The following is a 20,094-nucleotide window of genomic DNA, read 5'->3' as shown; positions in this document are numbered from 1 at the left end:
AATAATCTGTTTATATTAGATCTAAGAAATTAACTCTCCTCACAGAATCTCAGTTTGTATTGTTTATGGTTATTCTTCTGTTCAGTTCTATTTAGTCTATTCTCTATTATAAATATTTCTGTCTTTTATTTAGTGTATGACCCAACACTTCACATCCCCTACACACAGCAGTGATTTCAGGTGGAGGCTCTTTTTAGTCCTCACAACAACAATTTGTAACGCACAACGCCCCACGACAGAAATGTAAACATTGTTTGTTTTTTTACATGGTAGTATGGTAGTTAGAATGGCTATTTATTTATTAACCGTGTTTCTTCGTACCTTGTCTGTTTTTGCACTGTTACAATACAATTAAGCTGGCTGCTTGTGTGTAAATATGTGTTAACAATGTAAGCCAGAAACTTGTGACTTTCAGGTGGGTAGAATACTTTGACAATCTTCTGTACTTTCTCCTGCCACTCTCTAATTTTAGTCCAACCCAATTTGAGTCACAGGTTAATAATGCATTTTGCACTGGTCTTTACCTTTGACCTCACTTGGGAATTCCCCGACAAACCATTAGCAAATTTGGTTTGGTTTGCTCTCAATTCTGATCGAGATACGGTGTTAATCAGGCTACCTTTGACTCAAAGGCAGTTCCAAAGTCACATGTGTTGCCGTTTATTGCTAACGGAAACAGTAACAGATAACAAGATACTAAACAGATAACAGATACTAAATAAACCAAGAGCATGTGCTGAAGGCTCTTTTAAACAGCACAATTGAAGTCTGATGCTGCCACTAATGAGAAATTTTCCTCCCCAAAACAGAAACATTAAACCTATTTTTCTTCATGATTTTAATGTCTCATAAAGTGAAAGTTTCTGAGAGTTGACAAAAACTGTTTCATTTTTAAGTGTGAAAATAATTTAAAAGTGAAGCTTATATACAAATTAATCATATTTAACATATGGTACAGGAATCATTTGAAAGTATCTGTAAGAAAGTGTTCATATTCATTGTCAAAATCCCATTCTTTTCAAAAGATTTGCATGGTGCATCTGTTGAAAAAGACAGAAAGAATATTATTCTTCAATTGGCAATTTAAACATTCACAACATTCCAAATTAAGGCACATGCTGCCAAATGAACTGGAGGAAGAAAGTTCCACTCATTTGTAGACCTTGCTAGACTACTTCAACCAAAAGTATCCTCTATTGACTGCCACCATTTTCAAAAATGGCGTCTGATGCGCTAACTTCCATTTTCACAAATAAGCCAATAGGATGCAAATTATGTTGTCCATACATGTATGTATTGGCTGATCTTCCCAGCTTGGAAACCGCCAGTCCACATAGATAACATAATCTTGTGTCCACCAGCAATATGGCAGCTAATTGGCTTGTTTGTGAAAATGTGGCCAGAACGAGGAAACAACAGTGTTTCGGATTCGAAATAGCTTTGTGGCCATGCACCTAACTCTCCTCAGTCAACAAAGAATATTTTCCATTCTATCTTGTGTTTAAATCACATAACACTATTACATGTAACTAGCTACTACCCAACCCAGTTATCTCCCAAAATTTTGTGTCATATTACCTGAAACAAAAACCGGATATCGTGTCGTAGCATTCTGAACTTGGAGGCGGACTAGACAGTGCAAGTAGTTTGGTTGATCCCGTGAGATCACATCACATTCATGGTAGGGCAGCACTTCCACAATTCCTGCTTCTTGACAACAGTCCAGGAAATGCTTCCTCTCATGCCCATCTTGATGTGACCTGCATGGCGGCAGAAAAAAAAAAGTTTAACATTTGAGATAACCAAAATGATTTCATTTGCAGGATCAAATTCATATACCACATACGATCTGGACCCACGCCAAAATATAACGGATTCATTCCTGGCCGCTGCCCAATTCCCTCTACCAAGTTTGGTGGAAACTCATTTAGTGTAATACTATAAACAAACTGACCAGCAAAACAAACAGAAATGAAAACATAAGCTCCATGGCATAAGTAATTTTATAAAATGCTATGAGCGGAACACTCTAGTAGACTGTGCTCTGATCCTACAAGCAAACTGGGTGAATTTGCGACTCAGGAGATACAAACCAGCACATTATTTTGTGTACACGGCACAATGCCAGGAGTTAAGAGTTGGTATACACAACATTTACCGTGCATTTTCTCTGAACCTCCGGCTGTCTCTGTAGTGCAAAAACCATTTCCATTTTCCCTTTTTGCTGAGCTTCTCCAGGAAGACAACAATTTTTTTCATGTTCTCTGATAAGAAATTTAAACAAGATTACAAAACCATACAGTATAATTCTTTGCTTTGTGAAATGCTGTTCAAAGTGTAACTCAGGACATACCCAGTGTCAGTTTGTTCAGGGCTGTTCCATCAAACACCACAAATCCACCTTTACCAAACAGCTCTTGGTGCGTCAGATTCACAAAATCATCTGGTTGATCAATGCCAGCAAAGATCACACTTGATGATTTCTTAAGTTCTAGTAGATGAGGAACCTAAGGGACAGAAATATGACTATATTTTTCAAGTATATTGAAGCATGTTGATTGCCTGGGGTTGTTAAAGGAACACTTCACCGTTTTTTCATATTAAACTACGTTATTCCCTTAACTAAGACGAGTTGATACATACCTCTCACGTTTCAATGCGTGCACTCACTGCAACTTTGATAGCACGCCCAATGCATTCATTAGGATCCAAACAGAGATGAAGTTAAAAGCGACCAAACACCTCCATGTTTTCCCTATTAAAATACAGCTACACGAGTAGTCACACGACCATGTATGGTGAGACAAAATAAAACGTGGTGCATTTGTAAGCAGGTAAGAGGGATAACTATATTGTGCGGCGCAGTAATATCTTTACTCTTGCACTTTCAGTTTCACTTTTGAGTGAGGATATTACTGTGCAGAGTCTAAGTGATTAGACTCTGCACAGTAATGCGCTTTAGAAATAAATTTGCCTTGCCTTGCCTTGCCTAAGTGCTCCCAATGTTATTCCGCCACAAAATATAGTTATCCCTTTTGCCTGCTTAGAAATGCACCACGTTTTATTTGGTCTCACCATACTTGGTCGTGTGACTACTGACTCGTGTAACTGTATTTCAATAGGGAAAACATGGAGGTGTTTGGTCGCTTCTAACTTCATCTCTGTTTGGATCCTAATGAATGCATTGAGCTAGCTAAATGCTATCAAAGTTGCACCGCGCGCCAGAGCCAGTGAGTGCACGCATTGAAACGTGAGAGGTATGTATCAACTCGTCTTAATTAAGGGAATAACATAGTTTAATATGAAAAAAACGGGGAAGTGTTCCTTTAATAGCTTGCTCCGTGCCATTATATGCTTCATTCCCATTTAGAAAGTCAGGACTGGACTGTGTAGGTATGCTGGATTTTTACAGATACTGGAAGGACAACTAGAAGATTGTTAAGAACAATTTGCTGAGGTTTTCCAAAAAAGTGTATGAGACAGAATAGTAGACTGTAATGGGAAAAGCAATTTACATGGTCATGATAAATAATCAATTTGATCATTCTGACTGCCATCTGACTGTCCATCACAGTTTGTGTAGTCACTAACAAGCACAAACTTGATGGGAGCGTGCTCGGTGGTAGTGCATGAGAGTTGTATACATTCAAAATGTTGCCTATTAAGTCGCCCCAATCTGCCAGACTTACCAACGGCAGCTTCAACAAAGCAATAAAAATGAGTTGAGCATCTGGAGCGTCAACTACTGTGTAACTATCTTTGCTCTTAAAACGTGACCAGTGACAGCTACAGTATAACATGTGAAAAATGCCTAAGAAACTGAGGCTCTCATACAATGTTGTGCTACTCCCTTCACAAAGAAAAAAAAACATACCAATACCAATCAAATGTGTTTGACTCTCTGGTCAAGTATAGTGAAGGGAATGTGATAGTCTGAGATTTTGTTTAAAAAAAAAGACAGTGACCCAAAGCAAAGCTCCAAACTTTGCAGGAAACTTATATGGAAGAGATAGTCAGCTGGGATTCTGTCTGAAATAAGAGTGGAATGGACATTTCTAAGTGACCCCAAACCTTTGACCAGCAGTCTGCAGTTAATGAAGTTCATTTACACTGAAATTGGATGTTGACTTCTAGATTCTGGGTGTTCCCCTTTTTCCTTTTCACCCCTTGAAACAACTTGAATTTAAACTACCTCCAACATTGTTCCTTACCTCGCAGATATGACTGGCGATGTCTTCATTCCTCAAAATGATGAGTAATGGAGAGGAAAGTGTATTGGTCTCTAGATCAAACTGGTCAGGCTCCACACTGTTGTGCCCTTCATTCTCCAACAGATCCTAAAAGGAACACACTTTTAGTCTATAATAGTTAAAAATGTAGATTATCATGACCAAATCTAATAAATGTTAATACCTTTGTCTCGCTGAAAAAAGGATCCTCTGATGTCACCAGAATAAAAAATCTGTATTTAGTCTTGCATGCCTGTCTCACAACAGAATTCAGACCATCTTGGAGGCGCTCAAACAGATCTTCCTTCATCTTTCCACAAAGTTCAACCGGCTTACTCGCTCTGATCTTTGGAGAATCCTGCCGTTTCTTGATCCTGTCAGTTTGCCTGACAGTATTTTTGTTTGTACAAACATCTTTCATCATTGCATAATATGACTTTGCACATTCAGCTGTAATAGCTGAAATATTTGAGCAGGCTGCCTCACTTTCTTTCTTATAGGAGAGCCTTTGGAGGCGAAGGGGCATGTGCCTAGAATCCTCCTCTCTCCTCTCTTTCCTATCAGGCAAAACAACCTTAATCTTGCTCTCAGAAAACATTGAAAGATCATCACATATTTCAGATGCATCCTGTTCATTAAGACTTGAGAACTGTATGGTCACAGGGCTCTTGCAGGCCACATTCAATGTCTGTTGTCTTTTTGACTTGCAGTGTTGGAGAATATTGCTCATTTTATCTGAAAAGACCAGATACTCCAAATCCATTGAAGACTGAGTGATGTCATCATCTGCTTGATGCAGATCATCCCACTTTTGAAGAAACTTATCCACATAGCGCTGTGTGCCTTTATGGCATGGGTTCTGAATGGTTTTAGAATGCATAGGTCTTCTACGATAGTTCTTAGCAGTCTTCTGCTTGTCTACCTTATCCAGGACTGTAAATATGGGGGTCTCATGACCAGACAAGGTGCCATCTCCTCGTTTGAAATCTACTGTTACTCGAAGTCCCTCTCCTTTTCTGTAATTCATGAAGGACTCATTACATGATGAAGATTCAAGCTCACTTTCACTCGAAGATGTGCTAGAGCTAGAGCTAGAGCTAGAGTTAGAGCTAGAGCTAGAACTAGAGCTAGAGCTTTGTACAGATTCCTCTTTGTCATCATTTCTAAAAAACTGACTGTTCATACAGTAGTGACGTGAATCATGATCTTCCTCTTCATTCCAGTGCCAAGTCTGATCAAAATGATCAATGTCTCCTGGATATCCTCTCTGTTGACAAAGGCTCTCTAATGAGTGCTTTTGTTTGCTTGTATAAACGTATTTCCAATAAGCCCTTTCTTGTGCATCTTTCATTTTGGCTGCTGAAACTGATCCAGTGTCAAGAGTTTCTCCCTTTCGATAAGTTAGGCTTTGTTTTCCTTTCATGGCCTCCCCTGTACTGTCCTCATGCATAGAGTGAAAACCTTCCTGTGATGCAGTCTTTGACAGAGCGCAAAATGAAAGGTTTCCTGTTGAATCCCTGGTGTATGGGTCCACGGCATTATAGAGTTCATCAGCACTGTTCTGAAACATTACATCCTCTGACTGATAAATCCCAGTAATATCCTCACACTCCATCCTATATGACTCAACACTTTCCATCACTTTGAACTGTGAGGGCTCTAGATTCTGGCTTGACACAGAATCTAACTTCTGTTTATTATTTTTGTTCCTGAACCATGTAATCATATGGCTAAGAGCAGCTAAATCCAGTCCTTCCGTGTTATAAGTATCATCATCATAAGGGTCTGAGCATGGCTCATGAAAACTTTGCTCACCAACAGCAGATCCAGAGTCAGATGGTAGTTCATCCTGTGTTGGGGTGGAGCCTTGGTTAAGGGCACTGTCTGTACCCATGGTATTATAAGGCAGCTCATCTACAGTAGGCGTGGGACATCTCATCTCATTCTCAATGACTTTTAATTCATGATCTTTGGTTATGTGCCATGAATCATGTGCAATCTGACTTAATGTCAACACAGCTTCTGGATAGACCAATTTGCTTGTTTCCTGTTGTTCTGCTAGACCAGGTGGCACCTCAGCAATTTCTGTGCTGGACTTATCCTCTGTCTTTCCAACAATAATACTTCTTGATGGATTGATTTGTTTGTTTTGCTCCATTGTTAATGTCAAATCTTCCTTCACAATTCCTTCATGCCTGCTTACTTGATCGCATGCTTTCACTGCTGCGACCTCAGGCAAAATCTCATGTTCCACATTTTCATGATCAATCTTTTCCACAACTTCCATGCCTGTGTCGACTTGAAATTCATTACCTGCAGCTGATATCTCACATTTCAAGTTGCAATCTTGCTGTACCTCCATGGGAGCCCTACCTTCATATTCATTCATTGCCATGCTACCCTTTTGAACAATGTTTTTGCTCAAATCCATCATCATTGCATCTTCAGAACAACAGTTGTTCTCTTCTGACGTTGACACTGCTGTGTCCAGATTATCCAATTCTACTTGTGTCTCACTTTCACTGTTAGGGACTTCTTCTTCCACCGGCTCCATTGATTTTGAGTCATTCCGATCCATGTTCACAACAGCCCTCATTTCAAAATCAGCTTGGGCTTGCACCGTTGCCTCAGGTTTAGTCTCAATATAGGTCTGCTCCATAACCACTGATTGAACTTCAGAATTCATTGGTACCTCTGCAGCCACTGCTGTTTTAGGTTTTGTCTGTTCATGATTCTTCACAAATAAGTCAGCCTGAACAGGCTGAATTTCATTATCATCTGGTCTCTTCATCCTCACTGATGTTTCAGATTTAGCCTCATTCTGATTCCTTTCACTGATGACTGAATCAGAACCAGATGCAGAATCACACTCCTGCAGCACTATTTTTTCAGCATCAGAATCATCCTGATTTTGCCTAGTCATGGTGCTTTCAGCTTTAGAATCATTTTGTTCACATGCAATCACTTCCTTTCCAACTTCACAGTCACTTGGATCATCCACTACCATGATGGCATTAGAATGTACATCATTCAGATCATGCACAGACATGATGCTCTCTGTACAGGGGACATTTTGCTCTTGCACTATCTTTACCTTGGAACCAGATGGACATTGTGCAGCCCAAATAACTGTCTCCTTTGAAGCTTCTGCATCCTGCAGAATCATAATGGTCTCAGTGTTAGAATCACTTAGATTTTGCCCAGTCATGGTAGTGCCATCTTTAGAGTGGTTCATATCCTGCACTGTCACGTTAGTACCTTTAGAATGATTCTGATCAACTTCTGCTGCTATTTCAGCTCTGAAATAGTCACTCTCTACTGGCACTAGTCCAATGGGTGTGACATCACTGCTGTGATTGGAACAAACTTTACTCTCATTAGCTAGAGATTCTGTTGTAAATTTCTCACAAACAAAGGTATTTTCAGTGTGCTTTGGAGATGTAGGTTTCACAGCTGAACTGTAGTGCATCTGGGAGGAAATGGTTTCTTCTTTACTAACAATTCTATCAGTGCTGTTAAGTTGAACAACAGATGTACTACTTTGCCCATGGCCCGGTCCTTTGATGCCAGGCAAACCATCTAATCTCTTCTTGACATCAGAAGAATTCTGACCATCACTCCATATATTTGTTGCCTGTTCAGCATGACCATAACCACTACTTTCTGGGGCACGGTTGCTGGAGGACTTGGTGTTGCTCGCATTCTCATAAGTGTTATTCTTTGTCTGGACTCCATGTACACTGATATTATCCTTTTTGATATCGCCAGTGCTGTCAGCAACATCCTTGACCTATTGAAAAAAGGAACACACGGAAAATTATATATATAACACAATCAAAATATGAAGAGAGTAGTGTTCATTCCATGCTACTTACTCTGATCTGACAATCTGTGCGTGTAGAGTCTAGCTGTGACTGTTTTTCACTCATTGGAAGATTCAAAGAGTGTGGATCATGCCTTTCAGTAGAGGATTCAATTGTCTTGGTGTTTGCAGTGGTACGATTCAATGGTTTACAACCTTTCACTGAGAGATCCAACACCTCAGATGCAGACGTAGAGACTTTCTTGGTTTTATCACTTAGATTTAGAACCTCTGGATTAGCAGGCAGTGGAGAGGGTACTGCCTTCAAAGAGGTGTTTTTCTGTGAGGAGACGTTCATCCAGTCAGACATAGACAATCTTGCCGTGGAATGAAGTTCCTCAGGTAATTTTGTATATCCACCATCTTGCAGAATGAAACCAATTGGGTCGATGTGAAAGAATCTAGATGCTGATCTGCTATAGAACAGACCTATCCACATGTGGAAGATCAGGTGGACTTCTTCAGGACTGTCGGTAATGCTGATGTTCCATGGGCTATTTGACAGAAAGAATTTTTTTTAACAAATACAATCTGTTTATTGTGCAAATTATACCAACGCTTTTGGTTTGACTCTAATTGGCCAGGTTGACCCTTCAAAGCAATACAGTGCCTACAAAGTATTCACCCATTGGACATTTCCACTTTTACCGCTTTTCTTGACCTTGATCCATTTTATTTGGCCTTTTAAAAATAATTATCAAGAATCATCTCTTTAAAAGGAACACTTCACCGTTTTTTCATATTAAACTGTGTTATTCCCTTAACTCAGACGAGTTGATACATACCTCTCACGTTTCAATGCGTCCACTCACTGGCTCTGGCGCGCGGCGCAACTTTGATAGCACTTAGCTAGCCCAATGCATTCATTAGGATCCAAACAGAGATTAAGTTAGAAGCGACCAAACACCTCCATGTTTTCCCTATTAAAATACAGGTACATGAGTAGTCACACAACCAAATATGGTGAGACAAAATAAAACGTGGTGCATTTCTAAGCTGGTAAGAGGGATAACTATATTGTGTGGCGCAGTAATATCCTCACTCTTGCACTTTCAGTTTCACTTTGGAGTGAGGATATTACTGCGCAGAGTCTAAGTGCTCCCAATATTATTCCGCCACACAATATAGTTGTCCCTTTTACCTGCTTATAAATGCACCACGTTTTATTTTGTCTCACCATTTGGTCATGTGACTACTCGTGTAACTGTATTTTAATAGGGAAAACATGGAGGTGTTTGGTTGCTTCTCAGTTCATCTCTGTTTGGATCCTAATGAATGGGCTAGCTCAGTGCTATCAATGTTGCGCCGCACACCAGAGCCAGTGAGGGCACGCATTGAAACGTGAGAGGTATGCATCAACTCGTCTTAATTAAGGGAATAACATAGTTTAATATGAAAAAACGGTGAAGTGTTCCTTTAAAGGTAAACTATGCAACGATTTTCAGTTAATCAATTTGTTCCATACTGTTATACAGTGACAGTCATGGCTGAAAGTGTTGGCACCCCATGCTAAAGATGCCTAAAAAGAGCAATATAAAATCATCTTTTGGAAATTGACCTTAATGCCTTAATTGACCTTAAGTATTAAAATAGGATATATCCAATCTTTAAGGACACAAATTTTCTTTGTGAATGAATAATGTATCATAAATAAATAAATGTTCCTCCTTAAAATACTGGGGTCATAAGTGTTGGCAACCCTTTGTTAACCCTACTGTATGTGCTCAGTTCCCATAGAGGCAGGCAGATTGAGGTGTTTTGTAAAATGTATGCTAAAGCTGTAGGGGAAGCTCTGCAGAGAAATATGCAAGCATAAAACGAGCGAAAGCGAAAAGCGAAATTGACACCGGCGATGAAATCGTCAATCCTGCATAGTTTTCCTTTAATGTTAACGTGAAACCACATTTCTACAAAGTAATCAAAAATATATAATGCAAAATAAGTCATTGCATAAATATTCACCCCTCTAAGTCAGCATTGAGTAGATGCTCCTTTGCATCTACTGCGTAGATAGGTCTCAGTAAGGGTTTCACATCTGGATACTGCAATTTTACTACCTTTGCTTTTGTAAATGATTTTTATTATCATTATCATTATTATTATTATTATTATTATTATTACTATCATTATTAAAGCCACATTAGATAGACAAAGATTCCATTTATTAAAGCAATAAAAGGAGAAATGTCCAAGTAATTAAAAGAATGAATCACTAATACCTAACGCCTGTAGGAACTTGGACATGGTTTCCCATTTAAAACATGATAATGTCAACATTTTCAGCAGGGGACGTCCATTTCATGAAGTATGTCATCTGACAGGATACAGTAGTGATGCACAGGTCAGGGGTTTCAATGAGCCACACCCCGACCCATTTGGACACCCAATGCTAATGGCTTAGCAATGCTAAGGGTTCATTAGATTGTAAATGATCACATTCTGTTTTTATTTGCATTTTACACAATGCCACAACTTTTTCTGTGTTGGGGTTGTATAATGATAAAAGAGGTATCCACAACGTGTAATCAAAGTAACTTTACTGACAAGCTGTAGCATAACCATGGGACAGTCTACAGTCAGACAGTCAGTCTACAGTATGACATTAAGTGCATTGGTCTAGGGTTCAGGTTCAGTTATAAACATTCAGGTGTATGTCGGGCACAAACATACAAAATATTGGCTGATATTATCTTCTCTCTTGCTGACCATCAACTAGGTTTTGGTGGTGTAATCTGAACAATAGCTGCAGGCTACGACTAGGGAAAACACTCATAAAACAAAGAAGATTGGACTGATTTTGGCTGTACAATATTAAACTATAAAATAAAACGAAATTGAACTAGCCTACAAGCTGTTAGAGTGCGGAGAGATGCGAGGTGGCAACTTGTATGGAAGTAACTTGTGCTACTTTTCTTCTGGGGTAGAACTTTCTTCAGAGTGAACTGATCAGCAGGGACATAACTGGTAAGGATCTGGCATAAATGCTACACGTCAGGTGTTTTACGAAATAGAAGCTTCATTTAGGGTATTGTCTGGATAATTTCAAAGAACGTTAATTTATTGTGTGGATACCGTAATTTCCCAACTATTAGCCGTGGCTTATACGAGTGGTTCTCAAACTTTTTCTTTCATTCCCCACTTTGATCAAGGGGGCTTTCTCGAGCCCCACCTGTCCATCATTGCTCTATAGAAAGTATAGGTCAAGCTCAAAATGTCATATTTATAACGTCACTTGCTAAATATACATCAGTAGGCCTAACAAATAACAGTTAGGCTACAAAAGATAAATATCAGTTCAAAAATAGAGAAAAAAAAATCTAAATCAATGACCAATAACGTCAGTTTTTTGTCATTGACAAGGTGTCAAATCCTTGCTTCAAAAAAAGCTGATTTCCAATAATACAGCAAAAGGGCCAACTGCATGCTACCATTGTGTTATAAATGAAGTTCAACACTCTCAACCTCGTTCAAAATCTTCTTCAGGTCAAGCCTTGACGCGAGCGCTTCCCAGTTTTCCCATTTGATGTCCTGTTCTGCCAGGTAGACTAATTGTTGAGATCAATGTTGAATAGTTCATCTGCAGTGGCCCTACTTTTGGCATACTCAAAGAATAGAATATCTTCGCCCGCTGTCAAGTTAACAAAGCGGACATAAGCAATAACTAAACCACCTTAACTGTCGGTGGCCTTGTCCACTTGCAAGGCAAAACATTGTTTGCGTTTGTCAAGCACTTGTTCTTCGAGATCGCAGAACAGCAATTGTGTCGTCGGACAGATAGCCAAGATATCCTTCAATTTTACTGCGCTCGTCTCGAACATAAACAGGTTTTTTGTTTCCGCTGCAATTAAAATTCCGACATCAATCATTTTTTTTGGACTATGGTTCCAGGACAGACTAACATTTTCATCTGGTCAATAATAGGCCTACAAGAGTCTAGATTACCTTGTGTGTGTTTTGTGAGATGGAGGTGCATTCTCGTAATTATCAATAAAGGAAGGCACAGGCTACAGATTAAAAAGAAATCTCCGGTTTTTCACGTCAGCTCGCGCCCCACCTGGCACAGTTTGAGAAACGCTGGCTTATACATTGATTTTGCCACATTTCTGCAGCTATGAGGTTAATACGCAGGGACAGTTACAGTGGGCGTTGGTTGACATTGGCCGCTTTCACGTGAGATTCTCATGAGTATCACACGTGAATCACGTGTATTTTATTTATTTTTCCCAAGTGAAACTGCAATGTCCCAAACAACCACCAGGTGGCACTTGTGAGCAGGGTTAGGAATGTCGGCATTTACCACTAGCCAAACAGTCCCAAATTGAATTCAATCCCGAAGCAAGCTGAACATCTTTTCTGCTTTTAATAGCCTAGTCTCACGACAAAACTTGTTATTGTTTATGAAGGTGTCTTCTGTTAGCCTATTTTATGAAGAGGCATCTGGCTGTTTCGTTTAGGTTTGTTTTGCTGTCACTAGTGCTTTCATGAGGTAGGCCTAACCACTAAAAGCATAAGCCTATGTCCTAAGCACAACTGTGTTCTCGTTTTTGGGTCAATTCATACATTTTATTTCAAATGTGTGGATAGGCCGATGGTACGCTTGTTTTTATGCTGGCAACAAAACAAAATGGTTCACGAATGTTATTCTTGATTCTAAATGCGGGAAACAATTAAAAAATAAAATGTCCCATTTTCCGACGCACAACAAACCTCTAGGCTATGTTTATTTGAAATGTAAGCTGGCTGTTGTCAAATTTGTAAAATAAAATAGACCTACAGTGGGTACGGGTTGAGAATGCACCTTCTCCCGCGGGACTCCCGAAGAGATCCCGCAGTGCGTCAAGCCGATTTTTTTCGAGGCTAAGGCAATGTACCCAAACAACCACCAGGTGGCAGAAAATTTCAACTGCATTTAATGATGAAGACCGCATATCCGTCAATAGTCGACTCCTTAATCTCATTGAATCATTAAAATGAAGGTGATGACTGGCGAAATCATTCAAACGACACTTCAATGAACCATTGTTGAAATGAATGAAAATGGTTATAGAAATCGCCTACAGCCAGTGTTAGAAGAAATATATAAGTAATAGTTAGTCTTCTTCCGTATTAAACAGATAGCCTACGGCACGCTCTTTGTTCCGTAGGCTATTTTAAGGAACTACTCAATGCACACACACTGGGTAAACTGGCGCGCTACAAACATTAAAATGTCAAATCATATTTATTTCTCTTTGTCGCCATGGTATTGGGGAAAACGCGGAGAGACGAGATGGTCAGTCCTCGTATTTTTTCTTCGCGTTTCGTTATAAGAAATATATAAGTAATAGTTAAAGTCTTCTTCTGTATTGAACAGATAGCCTACGGGACGCTCTTTGTTCCATATTTTAAGGAACTAGGCTACTCAATGCACACACACTGGGTAAACTGGCGCGCTCCAAACATTAAAATGTCAAATCATATTTATTTCTCTTTGTCGCCATGGTATTGGGGGAAACGCGGAGAGGCGAGATGGTCAGTCCTCGTAGCCTATTTTTTCTTCGCGTTTCGTTATAAGAAATATATAAGTAATAGTTAAAGTCTTCTTCTGTATTGAACAGATAGCCTACGGGACGCTCTTTGTTCCATATTTTAAGGAACTACTCAATGCACACACACTGGGTAAACTGGCGCGCTACAAACATTAAAATGTCAAATCATATTAATTTCTCTTTGTCGCCATGGTATTGGGGGAAACCCGGAGAGGCGAGATGGTCAGTCCTCGTATTTTTTCTTCGCGTTTCGTTATAAGAAATATATAAGTAATAGTTAAAGTCTTTTTCTTTATTGAACAGATAGCCTACGGGACGCTCTTTGTTCCGTATTTTAAGGAACTACTCAATGCACACACACTGGGTAAACTGGCGCGCTACAAACATTAAAATGTCCAATCATATTTATTTCTCTTTGTCGCCATGGTATTGGGGGAAACGCGGAGAGGCGAGATGGTCAGTCCTCGTATTTTTTCTTCGCGTTTCGTTATAAGAAATATATAAGTAAAAGTCTTCTTCTGTATTGAACAGATAGCCTACGGGACGCTCTTTGTTCCGTATTTTAAGGAACTACTCAATGCACACACACTACAGTGAAATTAGGTCCGCTTCATCTGATAATTTGCTGCGCAATTGACCAAGCAACCGCGGACTGACAGAAAAAGAAAGCAAACGTTGCTGCTATCGGGAGGAAATGCTTGCTAATTTGATGTGTTCAAACATAGAGCCATACAATTAGGTGTGTCTGTTATTATGATAATTTTCGAGCATAACTGCTTGTCCATAGCTCAGTGACAGGTGTTAATAGCCTTGCCATAAGCACTGCCCAGAACAACATGCTCGGATTCACCAACAGAGTCGCGGCAACGTTGGTAGATACGGATGCCTGCTCTTCAGAGCCATCACCACAAAGGAGCACTACAGAGCCTGGTGCAAAACCACCAACTGGGATGGATCGAAGGGCAAGCAAGCACTGCCACACAACGTCAAGACCTTTGTGTTGTCAACACTAAGCAGAAAGTTTCCTACGATGGGGAGAACTGGCCGCAAGGACTGCATCGATAAGATCAACGAATGCCTTCGCAAGCCCCGAAACCCTGTCGATACATTTTCTTTCCTTTAATTCAATAAAACATTGTTTATCTGAAGAACCTTTCCGAGGTTGTCTTGTCTACCAAATCCTAAACTTATAGAGTAAACATTTTATCTTATGAAAAAACTCTTTAGGGGGAACAGTTAGGCAGCCCTTCCTTCATTATCGTAGTAGGACTATAGGCAATTTATTAGAGGGGTCAAAAAAAACTCATAAAGTAGGCTAGACTAAATGTGTCACTTTAGTGATTGGCTCTTTCAAATGCAAATTAGGTGGATGGGCTTTTGAATGGGCCTGCTGCAGGTGAGGACAAATCCTAAGAATTTATTGTTTTTAGAAAGTGCCATTATCATTGCCATATTCTCTTAAAACATAGGCTATATTTGAAAACGAGTTGATTAAAGGCTTCTAATGGTGTTTCTATAATATGATAAAAGCAGAGATTGAGATGTGTGTTTGGAACAGTTTTTCAAATCCCCCGGGGGTATTTAGACTCCAGGGTGTTAAGCACTCATTCACAACTGTCCCATCGCTAAATGCTCTCTTGTGTTGCGTGATCACACAAGTATACCTGTCGTAGTGTGCTTTTAATTTGATAGGCCTAATTATTATCTCCGCCAAGGATATAGGATGAACAAAGTCTATGGATTTGCTATCCAGTAGCCTAATAATTAGGCTATGTGCCACGTCCGATTTCGCAAGTGGTGTAGTAGGCTACATTTAAAAACCGACAGCCGCCTGTGAGATCCATTTCATGAAGAGCAATTGTCTTGTGCGATCATTCCCCCTCCCCCACACTCGTCTAACCAGTTCACTATACATTATAGCCTATATCAGGGGTTTTCAAAGTGGGTGCCGCGGCACCCTGGGGTGCCGTGACGCATGCTCAGGGGTGCCGCGGAATTGTCTAGGCTTGATAATTTAATGAAAATTTAAAAAGCATAATATCCATTTCAAAATTCATTTTATTGCAAAAACGTATTTGCAGCACAAACAATAGGCTACAGTTTACTGTGCTGTATACAGTGGCTACTTATTGTTTGTTCGGTGACTTCGTTCGTTATTCCGTATGGCGGAGTGCAGTTATAGGCGCAATGGATACGTTTTTAAAGAGAACGCCATGCACCTCCACAGGGACAGACCTCGGAATCTGACCAGACGAAATCAGCAAAGAGAAAAGTGAGGCAACATAACGACTCCTACCTCCAGTATGGGTTCACTTGGGCTGGCGAGGTAACGTGTCCCACACCAGACCAGTATGCCTGGTCTGCAGGGAGACGTGGGCTAACGATGGCTACGGCTATTGGGGAAGTTTGCGCTTCAAATACGAGTCCACTTATGCTAGTGGCCTTTGCCAGCTGCTCGCTAACGTGAGATGTCGATGAGGACACATTTACAGATAACTTTTTATTTTGCAAAGAACTGACCAACCATGCTGCCGGAGATGAGATATTCAGGGTGACAGACAGAGATGGGAGTAAGTCACACATATGCAAGTCTCAAGCAAGTCTCAAGTCTTAACCTTCAAGTCTCAAGCAAGTCCCAAGTCGTTTTTGTGAGGGTCGAGTCAAGTCAAGTCAAGTCATAGCTTAGGTCGAGTCAAGTCAAGTCAAGTCATAGCTTAGGTCAAGCAAGTCACAAGTCAAGTCATATAATAAGCTGGAAGACAACCGTCTTAAAACTTGAAGAGACGGCAGCCTAAGTTTTATGTAGCCCTCCTTTGCACAAAAGGGCTAACAAATAGAAGAAGGGGATATAAGGCTAAAGAATAATTATAAATGCTCACTAGGACCAGCAGGATCAGAATTACTAGGAACGACTACAGGGCCTGGTGTACCAAACAATAATTACCAGACAGAGTACTCAACACGGTAGTTGATCATGGGAACAGCAGCAAACCACTTCCATTTATTTACAACCATTTTTTCGATATGTTGCAAAAGACAGTCCTTTTTTATGTGTTGCAAAAGACAAAAGACAAAGAAGTGCAAGGAGGAATGAATTTGAACAAATACAACTTCTATGTCCACTACTCCTTCAAAAAGGCCTCACTCTCTCATACTGTATGTTGTGAATGTGTGTGTGGGGGGGGGGGGGGAGGGTGTGTGTGTGTGTGTGTGTGTGTGTGTGTGTGTGTGAGAGAGAGAGAGAGAGAGAGAGAGATAGTGTGTATGTGTGTTCAGCTCATGTTTTCATTGCATAATATTCCATTAATAAATACCATACGGAAATGAAATGGAGACACTTCTATGTTAGGCTATATACTACGATTTACTCTTGAAAGTGGCCCATTTCTCATTTATGTCATACATCTCTCATATACTTATACATACATTTACAGTAATAGGGTTTGTGCATGTTGTTTGGCTGTTATACTTTATATATAGGCTATATGATTTAACAAAAATAAAAGCAGAGCGCTAACAAACTAACAGCTATGGTGTGGTAGACCAGGGATGGGCAACTTTCAAGAGGGCCACAATTTTTTATCATCACCATCAGAGGGCCAAATGTGGCTGTGCACTTTCGCACATCTGACATGAGAGAAGCTACAAAATAATTCTGAATAAGAATGAAATGTATATAGTATATAGGCCTTTTTTTCATGCTCAAATGCATTTTTAATAGGCCTATACATTCCCTAACGACAAATACAAGTATTTTACAGCCACATGAGTGAAAGTATTAATTTCAGTGCAAAGGGCTCACATAAATCACCATTCAATGATAGCACAAAACTGAAAACCAGTTAGTGCAACATAGGCTCATAGGCCTATTCAATGCATTTATGCTCCCACTCCATTTTTAAGAATGTATAGATATTTCCTAACGTCCATGGTGAGTGCAGATGTGATGTAACATCCATCACATCTGTAGCCTAGCCTACTCTCATCCAAAGCAAAGAAGTAGCCTACTTGCAGTCATGCATGATTTGTCTCAGCTTCCCCACCACATTATCGAGAATGTCAACAATTATGTGCGTCGGGACAAATACCGTTTCGAAGTTTTTATCTCCACCAAGGAGGTTATGTTTTTATCGGGGTTTGTTGGTTTGTCTGTATATGTTTGTTTGTTCGCAAGATAACTCAAAAAGTTATGGATGGATGCAAGAGGAGGTGATGTGTTCGCTTGGAGGAGATTTGCGCACTCTGAGTGATTTTCTAGCAGACTTGACTAGCAACTAGCGCTAGCTAGACCTGATCTGCCAAGTGAATCAATCTGGCAGTGGCGATTTCAGATAGGCTACCGTATTTCAGTCAAATTGTCTGTTATTTGATAGGCGGGATCAATGTGAAACTAAGTCAACATGATACAACTTAATGTGATGCAAACAGTAAGCTCTTGTCACGTTTTACTGATGGAGATGGGATGTTAGCTGCCAGCTAAAGTTAGATTAAAAATAATGTGAAATTAGCTAGAGACATTTCTTACTTTTCTTTGTGTAGTCGGAGATGGCGGATCAAATTTGACGTGGTGCTGGATGTGTCGGATATGTTTGCGCTGCACACCTTGCACTCGGCGAATCGTTTCTTTTGTTGAGTTGAATAGTAAAATGTTATGATTTTGGGAACACTGTCTGCTGCAGTAGCAGCAGAACTGGTAACAGTTTCCATCTTCTAAACCCCGACCGCTCTACTGTAGATGGCGGGCGCGTCACCTAGCACCTAGTAGAGAGGTTGCCAGGTTCGCCCACATGCAACAGGAAATATCCAATCGAAAATAGTTTTTATTATTATTATTCACCAATTAACCAAGACAGCAATGACTTGTCGAGTCATTGCATGCAAGTCTAAGTCAAGTCTCAAGTCATGAGTAGCAAGTCCAAGTCAAGTCAAGTCTTTTCTCACTGTTGATCAAGCAAGTCACAAGTCCTCAATCTGGCGACTTAAGTCTGACTCGAGTCAAGTCATTAGACTCGAGTCCCCCATCTCTGGTGACAGATGAATACTTAAGGAACAATAATCTTAGCTGGGATATGTGCGTAAGTGTGTGCACTGCCACTGACGGGGCGGCCTCAATGACAGGTCGGGTCAAAGGCTTTGTAACGAAAGCTATGCAACAGAATCCTTCCATGGTAGCGACGCATTGCATGTTGCATCGGGAGGCTCTTACTGCAAAAACGATGCCTCCAGACCTGACGGATGTATTGAAATAGATCGTAAAAATAGTTAATTATGTTAAATCACGTCCCCTTCAAACACGGTTATTCACTGCCCTCTGCAGTGAAATGGGTTAAGACTGCACACCGAGGTCAGGTGGTTATCAAGTTGGTTATCCTGTTCACCATTCATTCAAAAGTTCAATTAAATGAGTTGAATGAAAGTAGTTCATTTGAATAAAACAAAAAAAGATATTAACTTCACCTTATCTTAGTAATGCCTATAATAAAAGCAGTTTTGGCCTATCCAACATATCACAAGGTTAAAGAAAATGGCATGAAGTACAAATAAGGCACAAAGGAGGTTGAGTGAAAAGTAAAAAAAAAAAATGGGGGTGCCGTGGATGGAGAGAGATATGTTTAGGGGTGCCTTAAGCCAGAAAAGTTTGGGAACCACTGGCCTATATGCGGCACTGAGGACGACACTTGAGCCCGACACTATGTAAATGTAAAAATGTGTGTGAGTGCGCGCTGAACCACAAATTAACATATTAACTTTTCTTTTCAGCAGACATCGCAAACATAAAAAGAATCTCAAAACAGAAAATCTTTCATTTCTTTTAATAAATCGATGCATTTTGATTTGATGGGCTTCGGAAAGGTTCTTCGACTGGGTTTCGAACCCCGGTCGCTGGCGTACGATACCTATGCTTCAACCACTTGCGCCACAGCTGGATGTGAACGTCAACAGGCTTTATTCGGCATATGTACTTCCGGTTAAAATGAACAAGCCTCCGTTTTAAAATAGCTTAGGCCTACACATTTCTAAGTATTCCTAGCATGTAAATGTTGCCAAAATGTCCATCTTGTCCATCTCTTTCGTCTTCGACCTTGACGTTGACAATAATAGCCTATTCACGGAAATGCGGTCTTGTAACCGTAGCCTATGAATTCATGAATTAATCTAAGGTTGCCTTTCGAGTAGCCTATTTCAGGTTGAATTGAAGGCCTATTTCCTTCTGATAGGCCTATAGGTTTCTAAAACCATTTTCATTCATTTCAACAATGGTTTATTGAAACGTCGTTTGATTAATTTCGCCAGTCATCACTTTCATTTTAAGGATATAGGATGAACTATGGATTTGCTATCCAGTAGCCTAATAATTAGGCTATGTGCCACGTCCGATTTCGCAAGTGGTGTAGTAGGCTACATTTAAAAACCGACAGCCGCCTGTGAGATCCATTTCATGAAGAGCAATTGTCTTGTGCGATCATTCCCCCTC

At 40.1% G+C, this 20,094-nt stretch overlaps 1 protein-coding gene across 1 annotated transcript in view; it reads right to left on the bottom strand.

Annotated features, from left to right (window-relative positions):
- Positions 1-170: 170 nt before the first annotated feature.
- LOC134094729 (uncharacterized) overlaps positions 171-20,094 on the bottom strand; it is a 36,249-nt gene continuing 16,325 nt past the window's right edge. The window contains exons 9-15 of the mRNA XM_062548357.1: positions 8,105-8,585; positions 4,414-8,019; positions 4,212-4,337; positions 2,354-2,507; positions 2,159-2,264; positions 1,579-1,760; positions 171-1,040 (exon numbers count right to left, since the gene is read on the bottom strand). Coding sequence (XP_062404341.1) covers positions 943-1,040; positions 1,579-1,760; positions 2,159-2,264; positions 2,354-2,507; positions 4,212-4,337; positions 4,414-8,019; positions 8,105-8,585 — 4,753 coding nt within the window. The 3' untranslated portion in view covers positions 171-942. The remainder of the gene's footprint in view (positions 1,041-1,578; positions 1,761-2,158; positions 2,265-2,353; positions 2,508-4,211; positions 4,338-4,413; positions 8,020-8,104; positions 8,586-20,094) is intronic.

The sequence above is a fragment of the Sardina pilchardus genome, chromosome 10 (assembly GCF_963854185.1).
Source record: "Sardina pilchardus chromosome 10, fSarPil1.1, whole genome shotgun sequence".
In the NCBI taxonomy this organism is placed as follows: Eukaryota; Metazoa; Chordata; class Actinopteri; order Clupeiformes; family Clupeidae; genus Sardina; species Sardina pilchardus.
The sequence above is the reverse complement of the archived record's forward strand: the minus strand, read 5'-3'. Positions and strand labels throughout refer to the sequence as shown.